The sequence below is a fragment of the Clytia hemisphaerica genome, unplaced genomic scaffold (genome assembly GCF_902728285.1).
Source record: "Clytia hemisphaerica strain Z4C2 unplaced genomic scaffold, Clytia hemisphaerica genome assembly, whole genome shotgun sequence".
NCBI lineage: Eukaryota > Metazoa > Cnidaria > Hydrozoa > Leptothecata > Clytiidae > Clytia > Clytia hemisphaerica.
Genome location: NW_027103900.1, coordinates 144,688 through 164,914, shown reverse-complemented (window position 1 = coordinate 164,914; position 20,227 = coordinate 144,688). Strand labels below are relative to the sequence as shown.

The 20,227-nt window shown below is 36.2% G+C and overlaps 1 protein-coding gene across 1 annotated transcript; it reads left to right on the top strand.

Moving 5' to 3' along the window:
• Positions 1–959: 959 nt before the first annotated feature.
• Positions 960–20,016, top strand: LOC136808786 (nucleolar MIF4G domain-containing protein 1-like). The gene is made up of 20 exons (XM_067065325.1): positions 960–1,053; positions 1,684–1,835; positions 2,129–2,173; positions 2,526–2,703; positions 2,943–3,046; positions 3,469–3,661; positions 5,238–5,408; positions 6,034–6,202; positions 6,456–6,526; positions 6,768–6,896; positions 11,830–11,957; positions 12,701–12,794; positions 13,729–13,825; positions 14,357–14,487; positions 14,761–14,826; positions 15,193–15,380; positions 15,854–15,949; positions 16,625–16,693; positions 18,313–18,539; positions 19,738–20,016. The coding sequence occupies exons 1-20, from the start codon at positions 1,020–1,022 to the stop codon at positions 19,928–19,930; spliced, it is 2,535 nt and encodes an 844-aa protein (XP_066921426.1). The 5' UTR covers positions 960–1,019; the 3' UTR covers positions 19,931–20,016.
• The last annotated feature ends 211 nt before the right edge of the window (positions 20,017–20,227 follow it).

Genomic DNA, 20,227 nt, shown 5'->3' with positions numbered 1-20,227 from the left:
AAGAAAGCTGAAATGAAAAAAAAACTCACACTCCATAGTGTTTGCAATCTGAATACTCCATTCCTAAAATTGAATGAGTTATGAATAGGAAAAGATAACAAGTCAACAAGTTCTGATAACTTTTCCATCTTCTCTTGCCTCTCAAATCAAAACAAAAAACAATCAAAAATGAGCCAAAGAATTTTGCATGCAGAGAACCATGAAGAAAAGCCACATATACACAAAGAAGAGACTCATCAATAAGAAACAAGAAACAAAACAAAATCTTTTCAAATAAAAATTTCCACTAGAAGTCAGCCATTAATTTTTCCAATCACTCCCTCCTCAAAAATCAAAACAACACGATCTGCGACTTTGACGGAAGTTTTCATTTCTCATCTCACGAATTTCTCAAAGTTCATTCATTTCTACAACGCCGAAATCTGGCGTTGTAAGATTGGGGTTTCAGCTTAGCCGTGTTTTCCTTCCTGGGGTTTCGCTCCAGTCGGGCTTTCAGCCCTCGCCGCCGACAAAATTTCTTCCTACGCTTACCTAACTCCTACGCTCACTTTTTCCGCGTGATACCGTTCCAGCCCGACTGGCGTGCCAGTCTACCTTTTGCTTTGTACTTATATGAGGCGAAGAAAATATTTACCTAATGTTTAAATATTCTTTTAGATAACACAACAAATTCTACGAAACCAATTTTCTTAGAATAGAAATTTCGAAGGCGAAGGAGAGAGCCAGGGCCTGGAAGTTCTGGTCTGTAAAGTATCCAAACGGATTAGGTAGTCAGTATTAATTATTAGGTAGTAAGTATTAAGTACTAGGTATTAGGTGTTTTAGACCTGCCCATTTGTTTATATTTGATTTTTTTCTTTCAAAGACTACTATACAGCTATTCAGAGAACAGAGGGGCATGTTGAGATAAGTTGAATCTAAGTATAAAGTATGGTAAGTGTTCCAATTTAGTATGACATGAATTCTAATTTTTAGATTCAATGCTACTATTAATTAAAAATTCCTGAATTAAGAAGATAATGGACAAAAGTGAAGAAAAAGATTTACGAAACGGTAACAGTTTTTTAATTTTATATTATTTTGATAATCTTAGAGTTATTCCTGACCACATTCAGGTCATCATTATTAAGGTGGAAAGAGTGCAGTCTTTGTTCCATCTTTCGCTGTTTTGCCCCTCTGCTCATAGGCTATCGTTTTGTTGATATCCAGAAGATCTCATACATAATCAACAATCAAACAAATCGAACTAAATGGTACAAATTTGACATTCGAACATCTATCGAGTATATATAGCTGCAATTTTCTGATTTCATTGAGATTCGATTGTGTTCATTCGCCGCTCATGTTTGATTATGTTTGATGGGTCTTGTGACTTCCCATGCTTCAGTTGTGATTCTTGATAAAGCACGACTTTTCCATAATAGACTTTTAATAGAACATGAGATGAAGTTCTGAGAAGAACCGAATGCAGTTCATCAACAAATAGTTGAATGACAATCAAACTAAAAGAAATCACCTAGACTTTTGCCCTTTGAATGGGATTTGATTGCATTTGCCAATTGAATTTGATTGCATTTGTTAATTGAATTTGATTGCATTTGATTATGTTCAATTTGGTTCGATTGGTTTTGCTTGTCGATTTCGTTCAATTGAGATTGTCTGGTAATATTGACTTATTTTCAGCTGTGAAAAATGCGAAGACTGCGTTTTACAAAGACAAGGGAAAACAGAAGCAAGTTTTTCGAAGAGAAGCTCGACGCAACAAAAGAGTTGAAAAGAAGGCAAAACATCACCAATTTATGTTAAAGAAAAGTGGAGCTACTGTGACAGAAGAGGTTTGAAATTTTCGATACAAGAATCTAAAAACTTTTTAAATTTTAAAGGGATAATCAGGCGGTTTGAGATATTTGACCTGCACCTAGCATTTATCTCTTTCCAAAGTCGTGATATTTTGTGACAGGCTCTTACCCAATTCTTACGTCGAATTTTTTTTTTTTTTTTTTTACAATAAGTGAAAAGCATGTAACTTTAAATATCTCGAGAGAGAGGGAGAGTGGGAGTAAAAGTAATAGATCTAAACTGCAGAATGAAATACAACTAGATTCATGCGTGATTCATGTCCTTTTAGAAACCAGAGAAAAAAGTGAAGAAACGTAAAAAGAGAAAAAGAAAGGTATGAATAATGTTGTTTATCTTTTAAATCTCTTTTAAATACATAAGTAACTTCATTATTCAACGCTGCCTTCCATTGAGTGCCACCCTCTACGAAGTGCTCCCCTAAAACATAAACTTACCTAATCATACCCGTTAAAGCCATGTTTAAGGCGATAAGAATTTATCAATATAGAGCTTATACCACCATATATTTATTTGGTAAAATGCAAAGGTCTTTGATCGTAGATGTTGAATAGTCGGACGTCTTTGCTTAGGTTTTAGGGTTGATGATATAGATGGGTTCTATGCAAAAATAAAGAAATAAAACTCTTTCAAAATATTTTTCACTAATTGGTTTTTATATTTCGTAGGCCCAAACAAAAGTTGCAGAAGGAGAAGGGGATGAAGAAGGAAGTCTCAGCTATGAGAGATATGCATACGAGGCTGCCAATAAACAAGATGAAAATCTCATCGCAAGTCTTGGTAAAAAATTAGGGCTGAACAAAACTAAAAATCAACTCAAGAAGATGGATGAAGATGGTCTAGATTGTATCCTTTTCATAAAGAAATTTTTTCTATTTCGACTTGTTGGTATGTAATGGCCTTTGTCCAACCCTCTTATTTATATGAAGGTCGTTTCCACTTGGCTGTTAAATGTTTGCAAAATGTTCAGAATTATTTTGTGCTTGCAACTTTTAATGAGTAGAATACTCATCAAAAACAAACCACAACATCGCACTAGCAATTTGTGCCTAAAGTTATTTTCTTTGACAATATTTTCGATGAAGATTTATTAGAGGTGTGCGAACCGTTTGGTGCAGGTGGAGCCGGCGGAGAAGGTGATGATGCAGGTGCTAATGACTCTGATGAAGAGTACCTCAGAATGAAAAAGGTTTACTTTGCTTTTTTTTCAAATTTATAATATAAAGAATAACAGTTTTGCTGCAAGATGTTTCATGCTGTTGCAGTCTTCAGCCATTTTAGATTTTACCTCAATCCACAGTAGTTGGAATCAAATCTACTTTCACAGCATTGCCTCAAGGTTGCGCCTGTATGAAATACCGTGTAGCAATCGTTAGTTTTTCCTGAAATTACTGCAGTTTTTTGTTATTTTCACTCCAATTCCTGTAAAGCTTTTTTCAAAGCCTTTGTCAAACCTTGAACAATGTTACTGTAGCAACAGAGCTTCAAGCCATAACTGATCTTTGATAAGGAAAAGTGACACAAAGCAACGCGGGAAATCGATTTTTCTGTATTTCTTTTCTGTTTAAATACCTCTAAACTGAAATGTAAATATGTATGTCTTTATTTTAGGCTAAAAAATTGAAATCATCAAAAAATGAAAAATCAAGTAAACCCACGAAACAAGTAACAAAAGAAGGAAATGATAAAACAACTGAAGCAAAAAGAAAGGAAAAATTACTTTTCGGTGAAGAAGAAGCAAATGACGGTGAATTTGATGAAGATGATCTTGGCGATTTAGAAGATGAGTTTGCCGTGCTTGAAGGTAAAGTTTGTATGTTGAACGGTAAAATAGAGGAAAACGTGACTATTATTATTATTATTGTATTTCTATCGACATGTTTCGGGCGTAAGTACATTCTCAAGCAGTCAAGAACACCTTCAAAATAGCCTATATAAAATAGTCTAAATAGCCTATGTTAGGCTAATTAGCCTATTTTATATAGGCTATTTAGCCGAAAATCGATAAAAACCTCGATTTCTGACGAAATATAAATAGTCGCGTCTTCTCTAAGGAATACATGGTTTCTCATTGTCAGAGAAATGCTAATCTGGCACCCGATGTAGAAATCTTCTTCCGACACGCTAAAGCTCTGAAGGTCAGGAAAATTTTGGCCCGCTCCTTTAGAGCTTTAGCGTGAGCAGCCGCCAATACGCCATTGGAATATCAGATAAGAGAAATGCTCATGACAAATTTGGACTTTGGGTTTAGGAAATATTCCACTTTTTGGTACTGCGCAGCGCATGTGTGCGCATGCGCAGGGTAAGAAAATCGGGCTTTTTTGTCGATTCAGCAGAATTGATAATGTAAACACAAAGTGCACACGGCGCTTCATTATCAGAAAATTAGCCTATAATTGGTTTAGTTAGCCGATGGATAAAAATTTATTCATATTTCTGTTTCCAAAATTGAATGTAATATCAGTTTGTGAAAAAGATTCTTTTGGCTTTGGGCAATGAAGTAATGGTGAAAAATAGACGCGACTATTTATATTTCGTTAGAAATCGAGGTTTTTATCGATTTTCGGCTAAATAGCCTATATAAAATAGTCTAAACTGCCTATAATAGGCTAATTTGAAGGTCTTCTTGACTGTCAAGGGGATATTCCTTTTTGGACCTACCTCCGGGTACCGCGGTGGAGGTCCTTTAAATTAACCCATGTCCGTTCGTTTATATTTTTTTATGAAATTTTGCACACTGATGCAAAATGACAATACCTAAAAAGTGACGGAGCCCGATTTTCGAAAAAAACATTTTTTCCGGCCGAAAATGCCGGAAACATTCCGGAAAAACCGGGTTTTTTGACATTTTCTCGAATTTTCATCCTTATTTTTCTCTGATTTTTTGCAGAATGATGCATATTCGCAATGCTCAAAACATGATCGAGTTCGATTTTTGAGAAAATGTTTTTTCCGGCCAAAAAAGCCGGAAATTTCCGTTTTTGCAGTTTTTCATTGGATTTTTTCGTTTCATGTCTTCGTTTTTTTTCAAACAAAAACATAATTTATAAGAATGTCCACGATTAAGCATGGTTCAATTTTCAATGAAACTGATTTTGGCAGCCGAGAATCGCCGGATTCCATGAATTTCTCGAGTTGTTCTTGTATTATTCTGCATTTTCATACTTATTGTTGTCATTTTTCAATTGTCTTATTACATCAATCTTCAGGTAGGTCATTTTAGCATGTAGCTTGTTAATTATAAACTTTTACAGTGCTTCTTCCCAAGTGGTATATTTTTCTCTCAAATCTTCTTTCAGTGGCGAAAGTGACCAGCAGACTAAAGACGATTTTCAACTCTGATAAATATGATAAATAATAAAAATTGTCCCTCTTCTAAGGATTACATGACGATGATGATGAGAATGAAGACGATGAAAATATGAGTGGCGGTGAATTCAGCGAAGAAGAATTTGAACAAGGAGAAGACTTTGAAGAGGGAGAAGATTCGGAGGAAGGAGAAAATCTTGAAAAGGAACAAGACGGAGAGAGCGATGGTGAAGACAATTCTTGTAAGTTCTTAATGCATTTTTTTAATAATTCAACCCTTCTTTCTAGGGGAAATATTGCTGTTTTACAAGTTTCACCTAATCATCTGTTGCCAGAGTTTTAAAGCTAGGTGTAGATACCTAAGTAAATAGGAGAAAAGGGGCTCCATTAAATTTTGTTGGAGTTCAACGTCACTTTAGAATTTTTTTTATGCAAGGTAACATTCGCTGCTAAAGATCCGAATTCTCTATTTTAAGTCCTGGTCTTTGAAGAATAGTATTGTGGCGAGTGAAAGGAAGTTAAACAATTCGGGGTCAGCCTCTAGCTCTCGAGGGGACTTCTTGGATCACTTAACTCATTTAACCATGGTTTTTCTACTAGAGAAGTTCTCTTTTCCAAGCCCTCTTCCTTCGCGAGCTCCCCTTTCCCAGTCTTCGATTTCTTTCCTTTTCTCGCCCTATTTCGCCCTCTCGCCATATTCAGGGGTCTGAGCTCGAGGGCTTGAGCCCCACTCCATTGATGTCTATTTATCTTTCAGTTCATTAACATCTTGTTGTCTCAGTCCCAGTCTTTCTTTGCATTATTTAGCACTGATTAGTTTACTAACCTCACAGTATAATAACCATCGCCGACGAGATTATTTTTTAGCAAAACAAAGCACTAAAGAAAAAAAGGCAGTCGAAAAACATGTCACAACTGCAGTCAGTGGAGGAAAATACATTCCACCAGCGTTAAGGAAATTACAATCGAAAGGAGAGGACGAAGAAAAAGTCAAAATCGAACGTCTAAAGAAACAATTGAAAGGTCTTTTGAACAGGTGAAATTATTTTCTATTCGAATTTTGTCAAATGACATTTGAATTTATTAATTTCCAATCTAGTAAACGAAGATTTGCTCAAAATCAGCTGCTATAGTAGAATGATAAATATCCTGTCCATATTCAAAATAATAAGATACATCCATATAAACGAAGGCAAAACACAGCATTTCACAGCCTTAAGTAAAGTTGATCCTAATTTATTGATAATTTACTCCGTCTATATATTTAATAACTTTTTTATCCATTTCAGAGTGAGCGAGTCAACCTTGCCAGGCATTACGAGTGAAATCGCTCTGTTGTATGAAAAGAACAGTCGATATAGTGAGTGTTATACCAAACGATTTATTTGCAAATTGTAATAAATAATTACCCAGTTTGCCCCTCCCTTTTAATATATCCTGTCTTTTTAAATACCCTTTTTTGAAAAATATATTTACTGTACCCCTTAAATGAACCGCCGCCACAGTCTAATGCCTTACATTTTGTGTGTATGGTCATAAATCGTCCGACAGTCGATGAGTCGATCGAAAAATATAGCAAAACAATTCTTTTAACATTTTAGCGATGAATGAATTAATGTTTCAAGCTATATGTGACTCGTGTGTGGCGGAGGCGTTGACGCCCCACCGCCTGATGATCCAACTCATGGTTATCGTCGCATCTCTTCATAAAACTTCCCAATGCGAAATTGGTAAACTATGTGGTTCTATTTTGTTTTCCTGTCACAGGATTTCTCAGTAACAGAAAAGTTTCATTTTTGTACCTACCTCGGAGGTCCTATAAATTAACCGATGTCCGTTCGTTCGTCCGTCTGTTACCAGCTTTTCTCAGGATTGGCTCATTAGCTTTTTCTAATTTTTGGCACAATGATGCAAAATGGCAATGCCAAAAATGTGACGGAGCCTGATTTTCGATAATGCCGGAAATATGCCGGAAAAATCGTATTTTGGTATGTTCTGGAAATAGTATCATTAGTCTTTTCTGATTTTTTGTTCAAAGATGCGTATTTAACAATTCCCAAAACATGGCCGAGTCCGATTTTTGAGAAAAAAAATTTTCCGGCCGAAAATGCAGGAAATATGCCGGAAATCGCTGTTTTTCTGGATTTTCATTGGACTTTTTCCTTGTTTTTACATCCAAAAACATTATTAATAGCAATTTTCAGTTAAATTGATTTTTGAAGCCGTAACTATTTAAAAATCGCCGGAACAACCTATTTTCGCCGAAAAGACAGTATTTCTCGAATTTCTCGAGAAAATGCCGGAAATGCCGGAAAAACCGGTTTTTTGACATTTTCTCGAATTTTCATCCTTAGTTTTTCTGATTTTTTTGCAGAAAGATGCGTATCCGAAAATGCCGGAAATTACCGTTTTTGCAGATTTTCATTCGATTTTTTCGTTTTTTGTCTTTGTTTTTTCAAACATAAACATTATTTATAAGAATGTCCACGATTAAGCATGAATTTCTCGAGTTGTTCTTGTATTATTCTGCATTTTCATACTATTGTTGTCATTTTTCAATTGTCTTATTACATCAATCTTCAGGTAGGTCCATTCAGCATTTAGCTTGTTTATTATCATATCGTAGCATAATCTGTGTCTGCTTTGCTGATAAATCCCCGTGGAAAAGCCTATGTTATTTTGTATATGTATTTCTATTCAGATCAATTGCCTCACTTATTTTCTTTACGGTACGGTGTCTAGTATTTTGAGTCAGTTGATATTCCTTAAAGAAGTCAAAAAATTTGTCATACGGCTTGATTTTCTGCCATTTCTGATTGTGTCAGGGGGTGGGCAAGCAGTTAATACATGACACCTATGACACTTAGTACCGTGGTGGGTCCTTTTCTGAAAATTGCACCACTGTATTAACTGTCAAAGGGGGGGTGTTAAGACAATTTTAAAACTCGAAAAGTGTATTAATTGCAACTAACTGCAGTAAAACTAACATTTGCTAGCTCTTTCTCTAGAGCACCAAGCTGCATCAAGCCAGATCAAACCCCCGTAATTTCTCTAATTTAATACGTCCTCTAATTAATGCGAGGAAATTATTTTCGTCATTTTGAACTAATTTAAATCCGCTAATTATTAGTGCGAGCACCCATTTACCTACTTTTGATTTTCCTCTAATTTAATACGGTAAAGTTCAAATTTTCCTCTAATTATAGTACGAACTGATTTTTTCAGGATTAGTTTTGTTCTTTCAAATTTTTCAAATTTTCAAAAATATTATTTACAATTCAAAAGGGTCGTCATCGTCATCGTCTTTTTCAGTGGCATCGTCCTCTAAATCTAAGATAGTTTTAGCATTACCCATGCATTGTTCGTAGAATTCTCCACTTCTCACTTTGCTTGGATCAGTTGTTGTGATGCCACATACTTCAAATGATCTGGCTACCATCTCTTTGTCGTTTGACAGAACTTTGTGTGCTTTCTCAACCCAGTCTACAATATCTTGTTTGCTTGGTGGTGGAAGCTTGAAGTCGGGTTTTGATGAGGGTTCAGGCATTTTCTCGATGACTTTAGATACGTGTTCAACCCAACATTTTCGCAAAATGGCTTTGAAAGGTTTGTTGATGCACACATCCATTGGCTGGCATTTCGATGTGCATCCTGCTGGTATCATTAGAGCATCGCATTTATTTTCAACCAACTTACTCTGGATATCATCCGTTTTGTGTGCTGCAAATGCGTCGTACGTTAACAGCGAATTTTCGAACCCGATATCCTTGGAGACCTTCTTGATGTATTCTAACCAGATATCATCAAGCCATACTTTCATGAGATGCTCGTCCATCCAAGCCTTTTCTTGGCATTTTACCACAAATCCTTCCGGTATTCGCAGTTTCTCAATGGTTCTTTCGGTTTTGCCTTTGAAGATTACCATTGGAGGCAGCATGGTTCCGTCTGCAGCAGCTGACAGAACTACGGTGACATGCTTTTTCTCACCACCACCTGATGTTCTCACCACACATTCTTTGGTACCGGTTTTAGTGATGCTTTTAGCTGGTACCATATCAAAAAATGCCGGTGTTTCGTCCATGTTCCCAACAAGTGACAAGGGATATTTACCGATCCTCATGTAGCGACCAGCATCAAGATAGAACTTAGTGATAGAAGATTCTAGTTGCTGGGGAAGCTTTTGGCTGACAGATGTTCGGCTGCGTAGGGATAGTCGATGCCTTGCGAAAAACTTTTGGACCCAACCACGACTAGCATTGAATGTGGGATTGTGAGGGCAGATAACACTTCTTCCCTTCTCCTGTAAAGCGAGCACAGATACTGGAAAATGCATATCTCTTAGCTTGAGAATCCAGCATACAAGATCATTTTCAACTTCTAAGGGGTATGTTAATGGCCTACCAGCTCCTGAACGGTTTCCTTTGTCAATCGGTTTAACGTTTCTAGGGAGGGTTTTCACAATATTACGAAGGGTGGATTCGTTAACATTAAAAGCTTTGGCAGAAGCCACAAAGTTTTGCGTGAGTAGGTAGTGTTCTCTCATTTCCCTTTTTGTTTTCTCGGTGTAACGTTTTCTGGTGGAGTGTTCAATTTCGTTGGCATTCTTCACGCTGTCAGGGTTTAAGTAAAAGTTGATGATAACTGAATCAAAATACGTGGCTTTTCGTAAGAGATCGTTGTAGTCATGATTCCTTTCCAGCATTCGATTGATTTGGTCATCTGTAAGTGAATTTGGTGGTCGTCCGACACGCTTTTTACTCGGTGGGGGTGCTGCTGCTTTACCTGAAATGGTAAAAATAATAATTCAAATACTTTTACCAAAAAAATACCAACTATATATGGTAATTTTAACGCAAAGGGAAGATTTTATTTGTTCTTCGCAGAGCAAAATAGTATGTACTTACTTCTTAGATATACCACAGAGTCATCAACTTGATTTTGTCCAGGTGCCAGGAAAGATGTAATAGTTGACTGGCGTTTCCTTTTGGTATTCGATGCTTGTTTTAAAAAACCGATTATATTCGTTTGGGTAGACATTTTCTTTCGAAGAACAAGAACAAAATAAACCACACGTGTAAGTTCAGAAAGATAGATCTCGCGAGTGAGAAGTGATGGCCGAAGAAAACATTCGAATGTCAAAAACATTCGATTGTGCTGTGAGTTTTTTTAACAAACAAAGTTCCACTGCAGCGACTTCTTTTTTTCTCAGGTCGTTTCGACAAGAAACAGCTTTGCGTATACACAACAACAAAAAATGTGTGACAATCTTTTTAAATCTCTTCTTGTTCAAGATTTAAAAATTCCAATAGTATTGGAAAAGGAATTTACAGCTGCTTGTTGTATTAGAGGATACCATATCTACAGCTGGACTGGGTGGACTGCTGATATCGGCTCCATTTTGACTGTGAAGCCAGAAGTTAGACCTGGTGCATTAGTCGAAGATCAATACGCGATTGCTATCTGTAGTGATGGTCAAACGGTTGGACACGTTCCCAAATTTTTGTCAAAATTAACATATTTTTTCATCAAGAATGGAGGAGGATTGTCGGTGAAAATTACAGGAGAAAGGAGATACTCTCATGACCTGCCTAAAGGAGGAATGGAAATTCCCGCAAGCTTTATTTTTAAGACTGAGAACGCTGATCTTTTCGCCCAAATGAGGCAGATGACACGTGAAAAGTTGGAAGAGTTTGAAAAGAGAAGAAAATATGGGTTAGAAAAAAGCTTAAAAAAGAAAGAAACAAAAAACAGAAAATAAAAAAAATTGTCTTTTTTATTTTTCCTCCAATTTAGCGCGCCTTTACAAAGTTTTTCCTCTAATTATTAGTACGATAAAAAGATTCCAGATTCAGAGCAATTTATATCCTCCTATTATTAGTGCGACACCTCCAAAATAATTATTTTTTTGGTCGTATTAAATTAGAGAAATTACGGTATGTCTTTTCTCAGCATCACATTTTGTAAACATCCGATTCCTTTCAATCAAACGTTCGATTTAATTCAGACGCTTGATTAAATTAAAAACGTTCGAAAGTGATGTAAGCTAATCTCGATCGGGAGAAAAAAAAAAAGCCAGATGGCAGAAAGAAAAAATTTGACATGTTTGAGGTCAATTCTGTTTGCATCTGATTGCATGAAGAGTTCTTTAAAATTATTATTTGGTACTTCCTATAAATCTAAAACTAAGCAACAATGCAACTGGAAAACCTTTTTCTGCTTACTCAAAATCTAAAAATTTTAACTCTTGCATTGCTTAGGTAACTGTCTGGCAAGTCTTACAAAAACTTAATTTAAATTTTCTAATGACATAAATCTGTGACATAAGTAGTCTCAAATCAGTTAAAACTCCTTGTATTGCATCAAATTAACGGGAAAATACACGGTCGACCTGCATGGGACGTTTTGTCGGCCGCTTGTCACTTTTGTCACTTTGGGGTGGTGTACATATTTAATGGGTCAAAAACAGTTAATGCAGAGTGTACTAAGTGTCAAGGGGTGGTGGTCCTTTTGAAAAATTTCAAAAAGCAGTTAATACACATGTTGTTGTGTTTTAACTGCTTGCCCCCTTATTGTGTGGGAACATTTTGCCATACATATTGCCTTCAATTTGTTTAGGGACGTTTAAAGTTGATTTCACGTTCTTATTTTTTCTTCCTCGTTCAGGTTCATATTTCTTGCAAATGCTGGTGGAGAAATTCAACACACTTCACAAAGTCGACGAAATGGAATACAATTTGGATAAGAAATGTGCCAATGTTTTGTATCTCATCTTGACGCTTTATAATTTGAAGGTATGACTGTTTTTTATGCCTGTTATCCTTATCTTAGATCATTGAGACACAAGAAAGGGATTCATTCTGGTTCAAGATTATCAATCTTAAATACTTTAAATCTCGTTTTATAATCGGATTTATTTTCGCAAACCGATGTTTTTAGAAATTATGCGTGGATCTTTTGAACCAAATGAACCAAATATTTGATAGTGGTGAAAAAACCCTGAAAGCTGTCACACTTGACAGTGTATTGTTAAAATTTGATTTTAAAAATTTTGCATTGGTTTTAAGTTTAATTTTAAGTTTGGCAGTAAATAACTCGTCATGCTTTAGTCCTAGTAAGCTCAGACCCAATGTCAATATTTTTGTGACGTAAGCGTCGAAAGGTGTTTGTTAAAAAGTTAAAAAAGAAGCTTCAATCTCAGGAAGCTGCCTCTCATATTCCATTCGCATTGATAACCCACTTCTATGATTTTTTTAATTGGGGGAGTTACCGAGAAGGGGAGTATCAGACTCTTCCTTGCACTAGGATACATTTTAGTTTATAAGGTTCATCATCATCATTTAACACATTCCCTACCGTTTGCTTATCCCGTATTTTTAACATTAAGCAAAAGAAAGAACAAATTTCTTTCCGAAACCGCCATCCAAGCACAAACCTTCAGAAATTATTTTTCAAATTCTGCTTTGAGAGGCGTGCCTACCTTCTATATTTTAAAGAAGAACAAAATATAAGTAAAATTTTTCTTATTTGTTTTCAGGTCGTGGAATCGCTGTTGATTTATGATATTGTTCGAAGATTGATGTCTCGCTTCAATGAACAAGATATTGAGCTCATCCTAATGATCCTTAAAAGTAGGTTTACTGAACTGTGAAATCCCAGAAACAGACTTTTTGTGAATTCGAGTACTCTTAGGTTCCAAATAAACGGCCCCCCCGGACCTTATTAGGACCCCCCCGTTTATTAATCTCTAAGAATATTTTCAGCTGTCAAAGAGAAGGCCCCTTATTTTGCTCTAAATAGCCTGATTTTAGCCTATTTTTACTTTATTTTTAGGTTTCAGAAGTACAATTTCCAACCCCCCCCGGCAATAAGGTCCCCCCGTTTATTTGGAACCTAAGAGTAGGTTTTTATCCCTGCGGAATCGAGATTGTTTTGGGATTTCTTTAATCAAAACTTGATTTCTACTTAAACCTTGGTAATTTTTGGGACGGTTACCGTTTGAAATCAAACCTTGTTCATCTGTTTCACTTTCTTTTTCACTCGGAAACTTAGCAAGCTTGTAACAAAATTACGAACGGGTTTTTTCCTGAAATTTATATACTGGGGTAAAAGCAAGTGAAGATCTATTCCCTGAGCTGTTGCATGTTTTTTTTTCTAAGCATTGCACTTATAAGCATATCAGATATGGCAAAAACTTAAGCAATTAAAAAGCATTACTTGAGCCTACGAAAACGGTTTTCGGAATTTTCCTAAAATTTTGCTTGGGATAAAAGCATCCTTATAAGCATTTTTCAGTCATGCTTAACCCATTGAGTGCCACTGACATCACATGAGATCGCTTAATCTTGTTTGTCCTGTACCGGTCGGTGTGTACTGGCTGTTTTTCGCTCTGGCCGAATAAAAAACGAGGTATTTTAGTTTGGGGGTATACGCGCATTTGGAATCATAAAATATTAGAACATTTGAAGTTCCGGAGTGATTAAGTAAGGGATTAGTAAATAGATCTTAAAGCATCCATTTCGAGCTATAATGCAAAAAATATCGTATTCCTTTTCGTTCGAGCAGCTTGCGGTCCAGACATGCGTAAAGACGATCCATTTGCGTTGAAAGAAATCATTTTGGCCATCCAAGCAAAATCTATGGCTTCTGAAGCTGAAGACCAGTAAGTGATTGTAACTTATAACACGATAACAAACTGGTCGAGTCTACCTTTTTTTTGCAAGAAGCATTCCATTTTGGCTTTACGAGCTTCGGTTAGGTTCTTATTTTTCGGACTTAATCATTAAATTACTCTTATAATGGCTGTCTCATCAATCAAAATTTTCTCTCCTATTTTAAGAGGTCAAATTTTTAAGAGGCCAAATTGCTCTCAGTATGTTGAGTCTTTTGCTGTTAAGCATGTAAATTCTGACACAGTAAAAGTGAATTTTGCCTTGGCTCATTCCACAATTTCCCAAATTACAGTCACTTGTTATTATATGATTTCATGTATCAAGGAATAAAGAACTAACTTACAATTGCTGAATGTAGGAATTGTAAGTGAGTTCTTCATTCCTTGATATCTTGCTCGATTTTTTTTCTCGAATTTTCTTGATTCTATTTATTTCACTGTATAATTTGATGTAGGAACTCTCTATCTTATAAACCTTCTTGCTTTACAGTGGTTATAAAATACTATTTTTTTATTTCTCAGATCACGCGTGAAGTTTATGTTGGAAACGATCAACGCTTTAAAGAATAATAATATGCGGAAAGTGCCCCAGTATGACCCGACCCTTATCGAAGATGGACGAAAAATATATAAAGCTATCACACGTGGTAGAGGTATGATCACTGTGCTCGATGTGATAAAACACAATTATGATTATTTATCTTCTGTAATTTCATGTTTTTTCAACACGGTAGGTACGAATCCTCCAAATCAGCCACCTCCAATACGCATATTTGAACCTGGAAGTTTAGGAAGCTTTTTTCACTTTTTTCACTTTTTGGATTACATCTTCAAGTGAAAAGAATTTACTACATCCTAAATTTTTTGTTTGATTGATTGATTTATTGATTGTTTGATTGATTGATAATTTCTATTTTACTCCGCAGAAACGATGAACAGTGGAAGTCAACTGAAAGTTTCTTTAGAAGATTTATTAAACGCTCGCGATAAAGGTATCTTTTAACATCTTCCAAATTCCATGAAGTTTAAGCCAGATCTCTTGAATTTAAATAGCGTGTTTATGTGTGTGTATTTTTCTGTGACGGAGAAGATTAGTTTCTTGATTTTTCTAGATTCTGATGAAGTTGGGACGCTAAACAAGCACTTTTACCGTCCTTGATTTTATGGGTCAGAACTTTGGGTTATTCCAGATCGCTTCAGTCACTCTGCGGTCCTCAAAGGTGCCAGTTGTTTAATAGTTCTTGAACGCATCCATCAGCTTCCACATTTCTTAAAACTCTTCAATATTTATTTTATTTTTAACTTACACAATATAAGATCTGACTGGATTAAAAAAACTCCGTTCCTCTACTTTATAGGTAAATGGTGGGTGGTAGGTTCCGCTTGGGCAGGGCGTGGACCCAATAAAACGCCCGAAGAGAAGGTGGTGGATGAGGGTGGAATCCAAGTACCAGATGCAAGCGCGAAATTGTTGGAGAAAGCGAAGAAACAACGGATGAACACGGAGTTGAGAAAGAACATCTTTTGTATTCTTATGACCAGTGAGGTTTGTACTCATGAGAATAGACCCTCTTTAATGCATAGCAAGAAAGTATCCCTGATTCTTTTATACTCCTCGTGTTTCCGTCTGCTTCGAGCTTCTAGGTATCCACTTTGAGAGTTTATCGTACCTGTATTAATGAAAGTTTTTTTGACTTTGTTACTTGTCACCGTCAAAAGTTTTGCTTTATGTTTAAGCTGTATTCTTCGCGTAATTATCTCAGCTGGATATTCATTAAAAAGACTTTTTTCAGTAGACTCTCGCTAATTCGAACTTCTCTCATTCGAATCTTTCGTAAATACAAACTAATTCTCGGCTCCCGTCTAGTGGAAACCCTTCGTAATATACTTTCTATAATTTGAATCTCTCTCTAATTCGAACAAATTAGACTAAAAATCATCCATAAATATTTCTTGAAGAAGTCAGTCAATTTCTCTAAGATTTATGTACTATTACTCCTATTTTCCTTCTCTCCTCAGGACTACTTAGATGCGTTTGAGAAATTACAGAAGTTAAGTTTAAAAGAAAAACAAGCGAGAGAAATCATTCACGTTGTCCTCGACTGTTGTCTACAGGTTTGCTTTTATTTTATTTCTGTTCTGACTTTCGAATTGATATCGCAGGGGTCATATTAATTTGGTTCGGAAAAAGTCAAACTTTGGCCTGCACAAGGTAGTAAATTATTTACGATTCGTCTACTTTAGTACTGACCCTCCCCGGTATACCCCTCCTTATTATGCTGAAATAAGTCTCAAGTATAAACGCACTTGTTAACCGGGGGGGGGGGGCACTCGATTTCGAAACGACGGTATGTGCCGCGCAAAATCTGCTTTTCAAAATCGTACCCTTACAGTGCAGTTCAATATGGCTGAAAAGGTACCCTTTCAGTGCATTTGCTCGTGATTTACCCAACCCTTATAGTGCACTATATTACTCGGCTTTAAATCCGCGTGAAAGAAGAAGCTTGGGAAATTTTCTGTTTCAAAGAAAAAATGAGAAAATTATTCTTGTCGGCTGTAATTATCAGACAATAGAAACTTTTTCAAACAAACGAGAAGTTAAAACCTTTCTTTTTAACAATTATTTTGAATTTGTTTTAAAATTCGACCTTTGCAGTGCAATCTCACAGAAACACACCATCACAGCCTCAAGCGCACTACGGCACATGACGTAGGTCAGATCATATGAGTGCCCCCCCCCCCCCCCGGGACTTGTTATAATCGAAATTCATTGATTTTTTCTGGTTACAGGAGAAAACGTACAATCCATTCTACGCTCATCTGGCCGATCAGTTTTGTGGACATTCGCATAGCAATAAGGTAAGACCACTACATGATTTTTATTAAGTACACAGATTCAGAGTTGAGATTTGGCTTTAACCTTACCTTACCTGATAAATACGAGACCTCGGGCTCAGATCTCAGAAATTACTAAAGTTTATTCCAAATAAATTGGCAGTCCACACATTTTGATACATTGCTCTTGAAGGAGAAAAGATAATCTTAAGCGGGTGATTTTCGGAAATGAAGATGAAAAAATGCTGCTGATTTCAAATACTTAGGCGTACAAACTTTGGTAAGTTTTGGGAAAGTCTTCGAAAATTCTGGAAAGGTTCATTCGCGAATATTAATACTTGCGAAAAATTCTTGACAAAATAGAGAATCTGTAAAACTTTTAACTTAAAATAAAATGTAAGATTTATGGCACTTTTTAGCTTGCTTTTGCGACCGTAGTTCAGTGGTAGAGCATCCGGCTACGGTTCGAAAGGTTATGGGTTCAACTCCCAGCCCAAAATGGTACCTGATGCCTCTCTGCTTGATGCTCAGCAATTAAGAGAAGGATCAAGGGTAAGTGGAGTAATCCGGGGAGAAAGAGTGGCGCCCTCCCCTCCCCTCGGGTAGATAGCTATCGAAAGAGGAGCCTTCGGGTCGCCTACAACTGCGGTCGCAGACTTACTACTTAGCTTGTTATTACAGCCTCATAAGTCAAAAGTTTTGAACCAATTTAAAAAGACTCTCCCAGAATGTCCCTGTGAGCCATTTTTTTGGTAAAAATTTCCATTTTTATGTCTTGATTCGCAAAAGTTCATGCTCGTTAAAAAAAATTTTTTTATTCAAAATTTTTGGTCAAGTAGAAAAAAAATTCACTTTTTCATCTTCATTTTCGAATTTTTTGAAAAAGGTCATTAAAAAATTCATCCGCCTTAAGATTATCTTTTTAGCGCGGTATTCCTCTTAATTATATCCTCTTTCCTTCAAGTATATATCAAAATGTGCGGACTGTTGATTTTTTTGGAATAGACTTTAATCGAAAAATAATTTTAAGCCTCTCTCAAGCAAAGAAGGTAAATTTAAAAAGATAAGAACAGCTGAAACTGAACCAAAATCCACTTTAGTTTGTAAGCTTAGTAAGTTAACTTTTCTACGCCAAATTATAACTTTATTCTCTTACTTTCCGTTGTTGAATTGTCTTTCTGTCGGTAAAAAAAGCTCTTGGATACCTTGGTGATTTGGCTGAAATTGGCATTTTCATAAATCACGTCACGAACATCACTTGCCTCGTATTCAAACATTTACCATGGTTATTATGTTCCTTGAGAAAAAAATGATTTTTTTTAATGAATAGAAAGTAGTTTTAATAAAATCTGCTGGGAGTTAATCACCATGACAACAATTTCAGAACGAGGCAAGTGATGTTCGTGACGTAATTTATGAAAAGGTCTTTTCCGTCACTCAGTTAGTCAACTAGTCAATATATCAAATGATATTCCCATTCTTAAAGTTTTGAAGTTAGACAAATCGAAGAACTATCCATAAGCGGATCCAGAATTTATCCATCCACGTTACTTTTTACTACATTCACAAATTCACACAAACTCCATTGGGGTACATTACAGCCGGCTTCTGTACTCCCTTTTTATTATCACGTTTGCTTTTAGATCACCCTGCAATATTCACTTTGGGATCGTTTTAAGACCCTATCCACATTATCGAAACACACATGCAATAATATGGCTCACCTGATGTCACACTTGATCGCTTCGAATTCATTAACGTTGGGCGTTCTCAAAATTGTCAGCTTCGGAATGCTGGACAAACAATCCATACGATTTTTCACGAGTTTCTTCAAAATTTTACTTCTTCAATATCCAGAAAGCTCTATAAAGTAAGATTTCTTGTTTTGAGAAAATAATATAGTATTGGCTGTCTACATTAAACATAGAGTCTACTACTGCTATTATCTCATATTCCGATGGCGGATTAGCGGACGCCCACGCTAAAGCTCTAAAGGGAGCGGGCCAATTTCCCATCGGAGAGGAATGATAGTCGGCCTTTGATTAGACAGGAACCCGTCTGCGTATTTTTTTAAATCTGATGAATACTTGACGGGTCAGAGCTGTGAGTCCGATATTGGCCTCAAAAAAATTACAGTGGGAAATTCGAATTTAGCGCTGTCCTCACTTACTAAAATAAAAACCAAATTTCGGAAGTTGCGCTTTCTTTAAGAAAGTGTGACCAGTGAAACAATAACAGGGTTTGATATCGTTATTAGGATATGGGAAATTCAAACTGTCAGCCCATACCATGCTATATATTTCGCCATCAGTATATAGAATAAGAAATCATAGCATGGATCTCCAGGCTAGCCTTTGATGGGCCGCATCCTCAGTCGGGTTCAACAGTCGTTGCCCGTAAACCTTGAAATATTTCGGTTGGACCCGCCAATCCCCAAAAATGAGGGCTGGGTTACCAGACCTCCCGCTGCAAAATTCTTGACGTGGTCTCGCAAAATTCCGTAATGTAAACCTTCCAGATGTTTACAATTTTCCCGACCTTCAGAGCTTTAGCGTGTCGGATGAAAATTTCACCATCTGGATGCCAGATAACTACTGCTACTACCCCGTCTGAACCTTGTTTTCTGATAATTTTTGATGACGCCGAGTCCAGTGAAGTAAACTTGATCGCGCCATCCGGTCTATCAAAAGAGCCTTATTTGGCGCCGGGCTATATTCAACCACAAGGTTTACATATAATTTTGCACTAGGAAAATTCTATTACTTATAGTTCCATTTGGCTTAAATCCGATAATCATATGTGGTGATAATGATTAGTGGTAAATAATTACTCCGATTTTATGAAGTTATAGTAGAGTATCCAAAACAAGAACCTCTATAACTCGAATGTTACCTTACATAACTCCGAACGAATTTTGTGGCATCAGTTATTAAACTCTTGTTAACTCGAATTTGTTATAAATGCTACTGCGCCTTTGAGTTATGGAGATTTTACTTCAGAAAGTATTTCTCATATCAGAGTCTGACCAAACATTTTTATCGCTATTTTTCATTTCCATGAATTTTCAGATCAGCATTCATGAAGATTGCATCGAACACAAAATTAGCATCACTTCGAGAGGGTATCAAAATCTTTTTACGTAGTTTCATAGCTCCACGTAAAGATGAAGACACGAATATAGCGATGAAAGATCGCAAAATGAATGAACTTATAGATTTAGTTGAATCAGCGCTGGATGGGAGAGAATATATACCTTTATGAGAATTTTAAGAATTTTAGATATCGTATTTATATCTTTTATTTTTCGGAAATAAAGAAGACAAGATGTTTGTGTATCAAAGTATCAATCATATTTTGTCTTATCCTATATATTTTCGTGTCAAATTTGTTGCCACTCGATTTATTCACACTTTTGTCAGGATGTCCCAAATTATTACCTGTCTTCTACATTAGAGGTATACGGTTACTGTTTATTTTCAAGCTCGTATACGGTACAACCCAATAATTTTCTACACTTTACTTCGGGGCACGATTCACTTAGACAATAACCAAAATCTT

What these genes read in the sequence shown, in the direction of transcription:
- LOC136808786 (XM_067065325.1), top strand. Translation starts at nt 1,020, where the DNA reads ATGGACAAAAGTGAAGAAAAAGATTTACGAAACG. An exon ending in GCTTCTGAAGCTGAAGACCA is followed by an intron (nt 13,826 to 14,356) that starts GTAAGTGATTGT and finishes TTTATTTCTCAG; the next exon opens with ATCACGCGTGAAGTTTATGT. An exon ending in AGCTATCACACGTGGTAGAG is followed by an intron (nt 14,488 to 14,760) that starts GTATGATCACTG and finishes TTTACTCCGCAG; the next exon opens with AAACGATGAACAGTGGAAGT.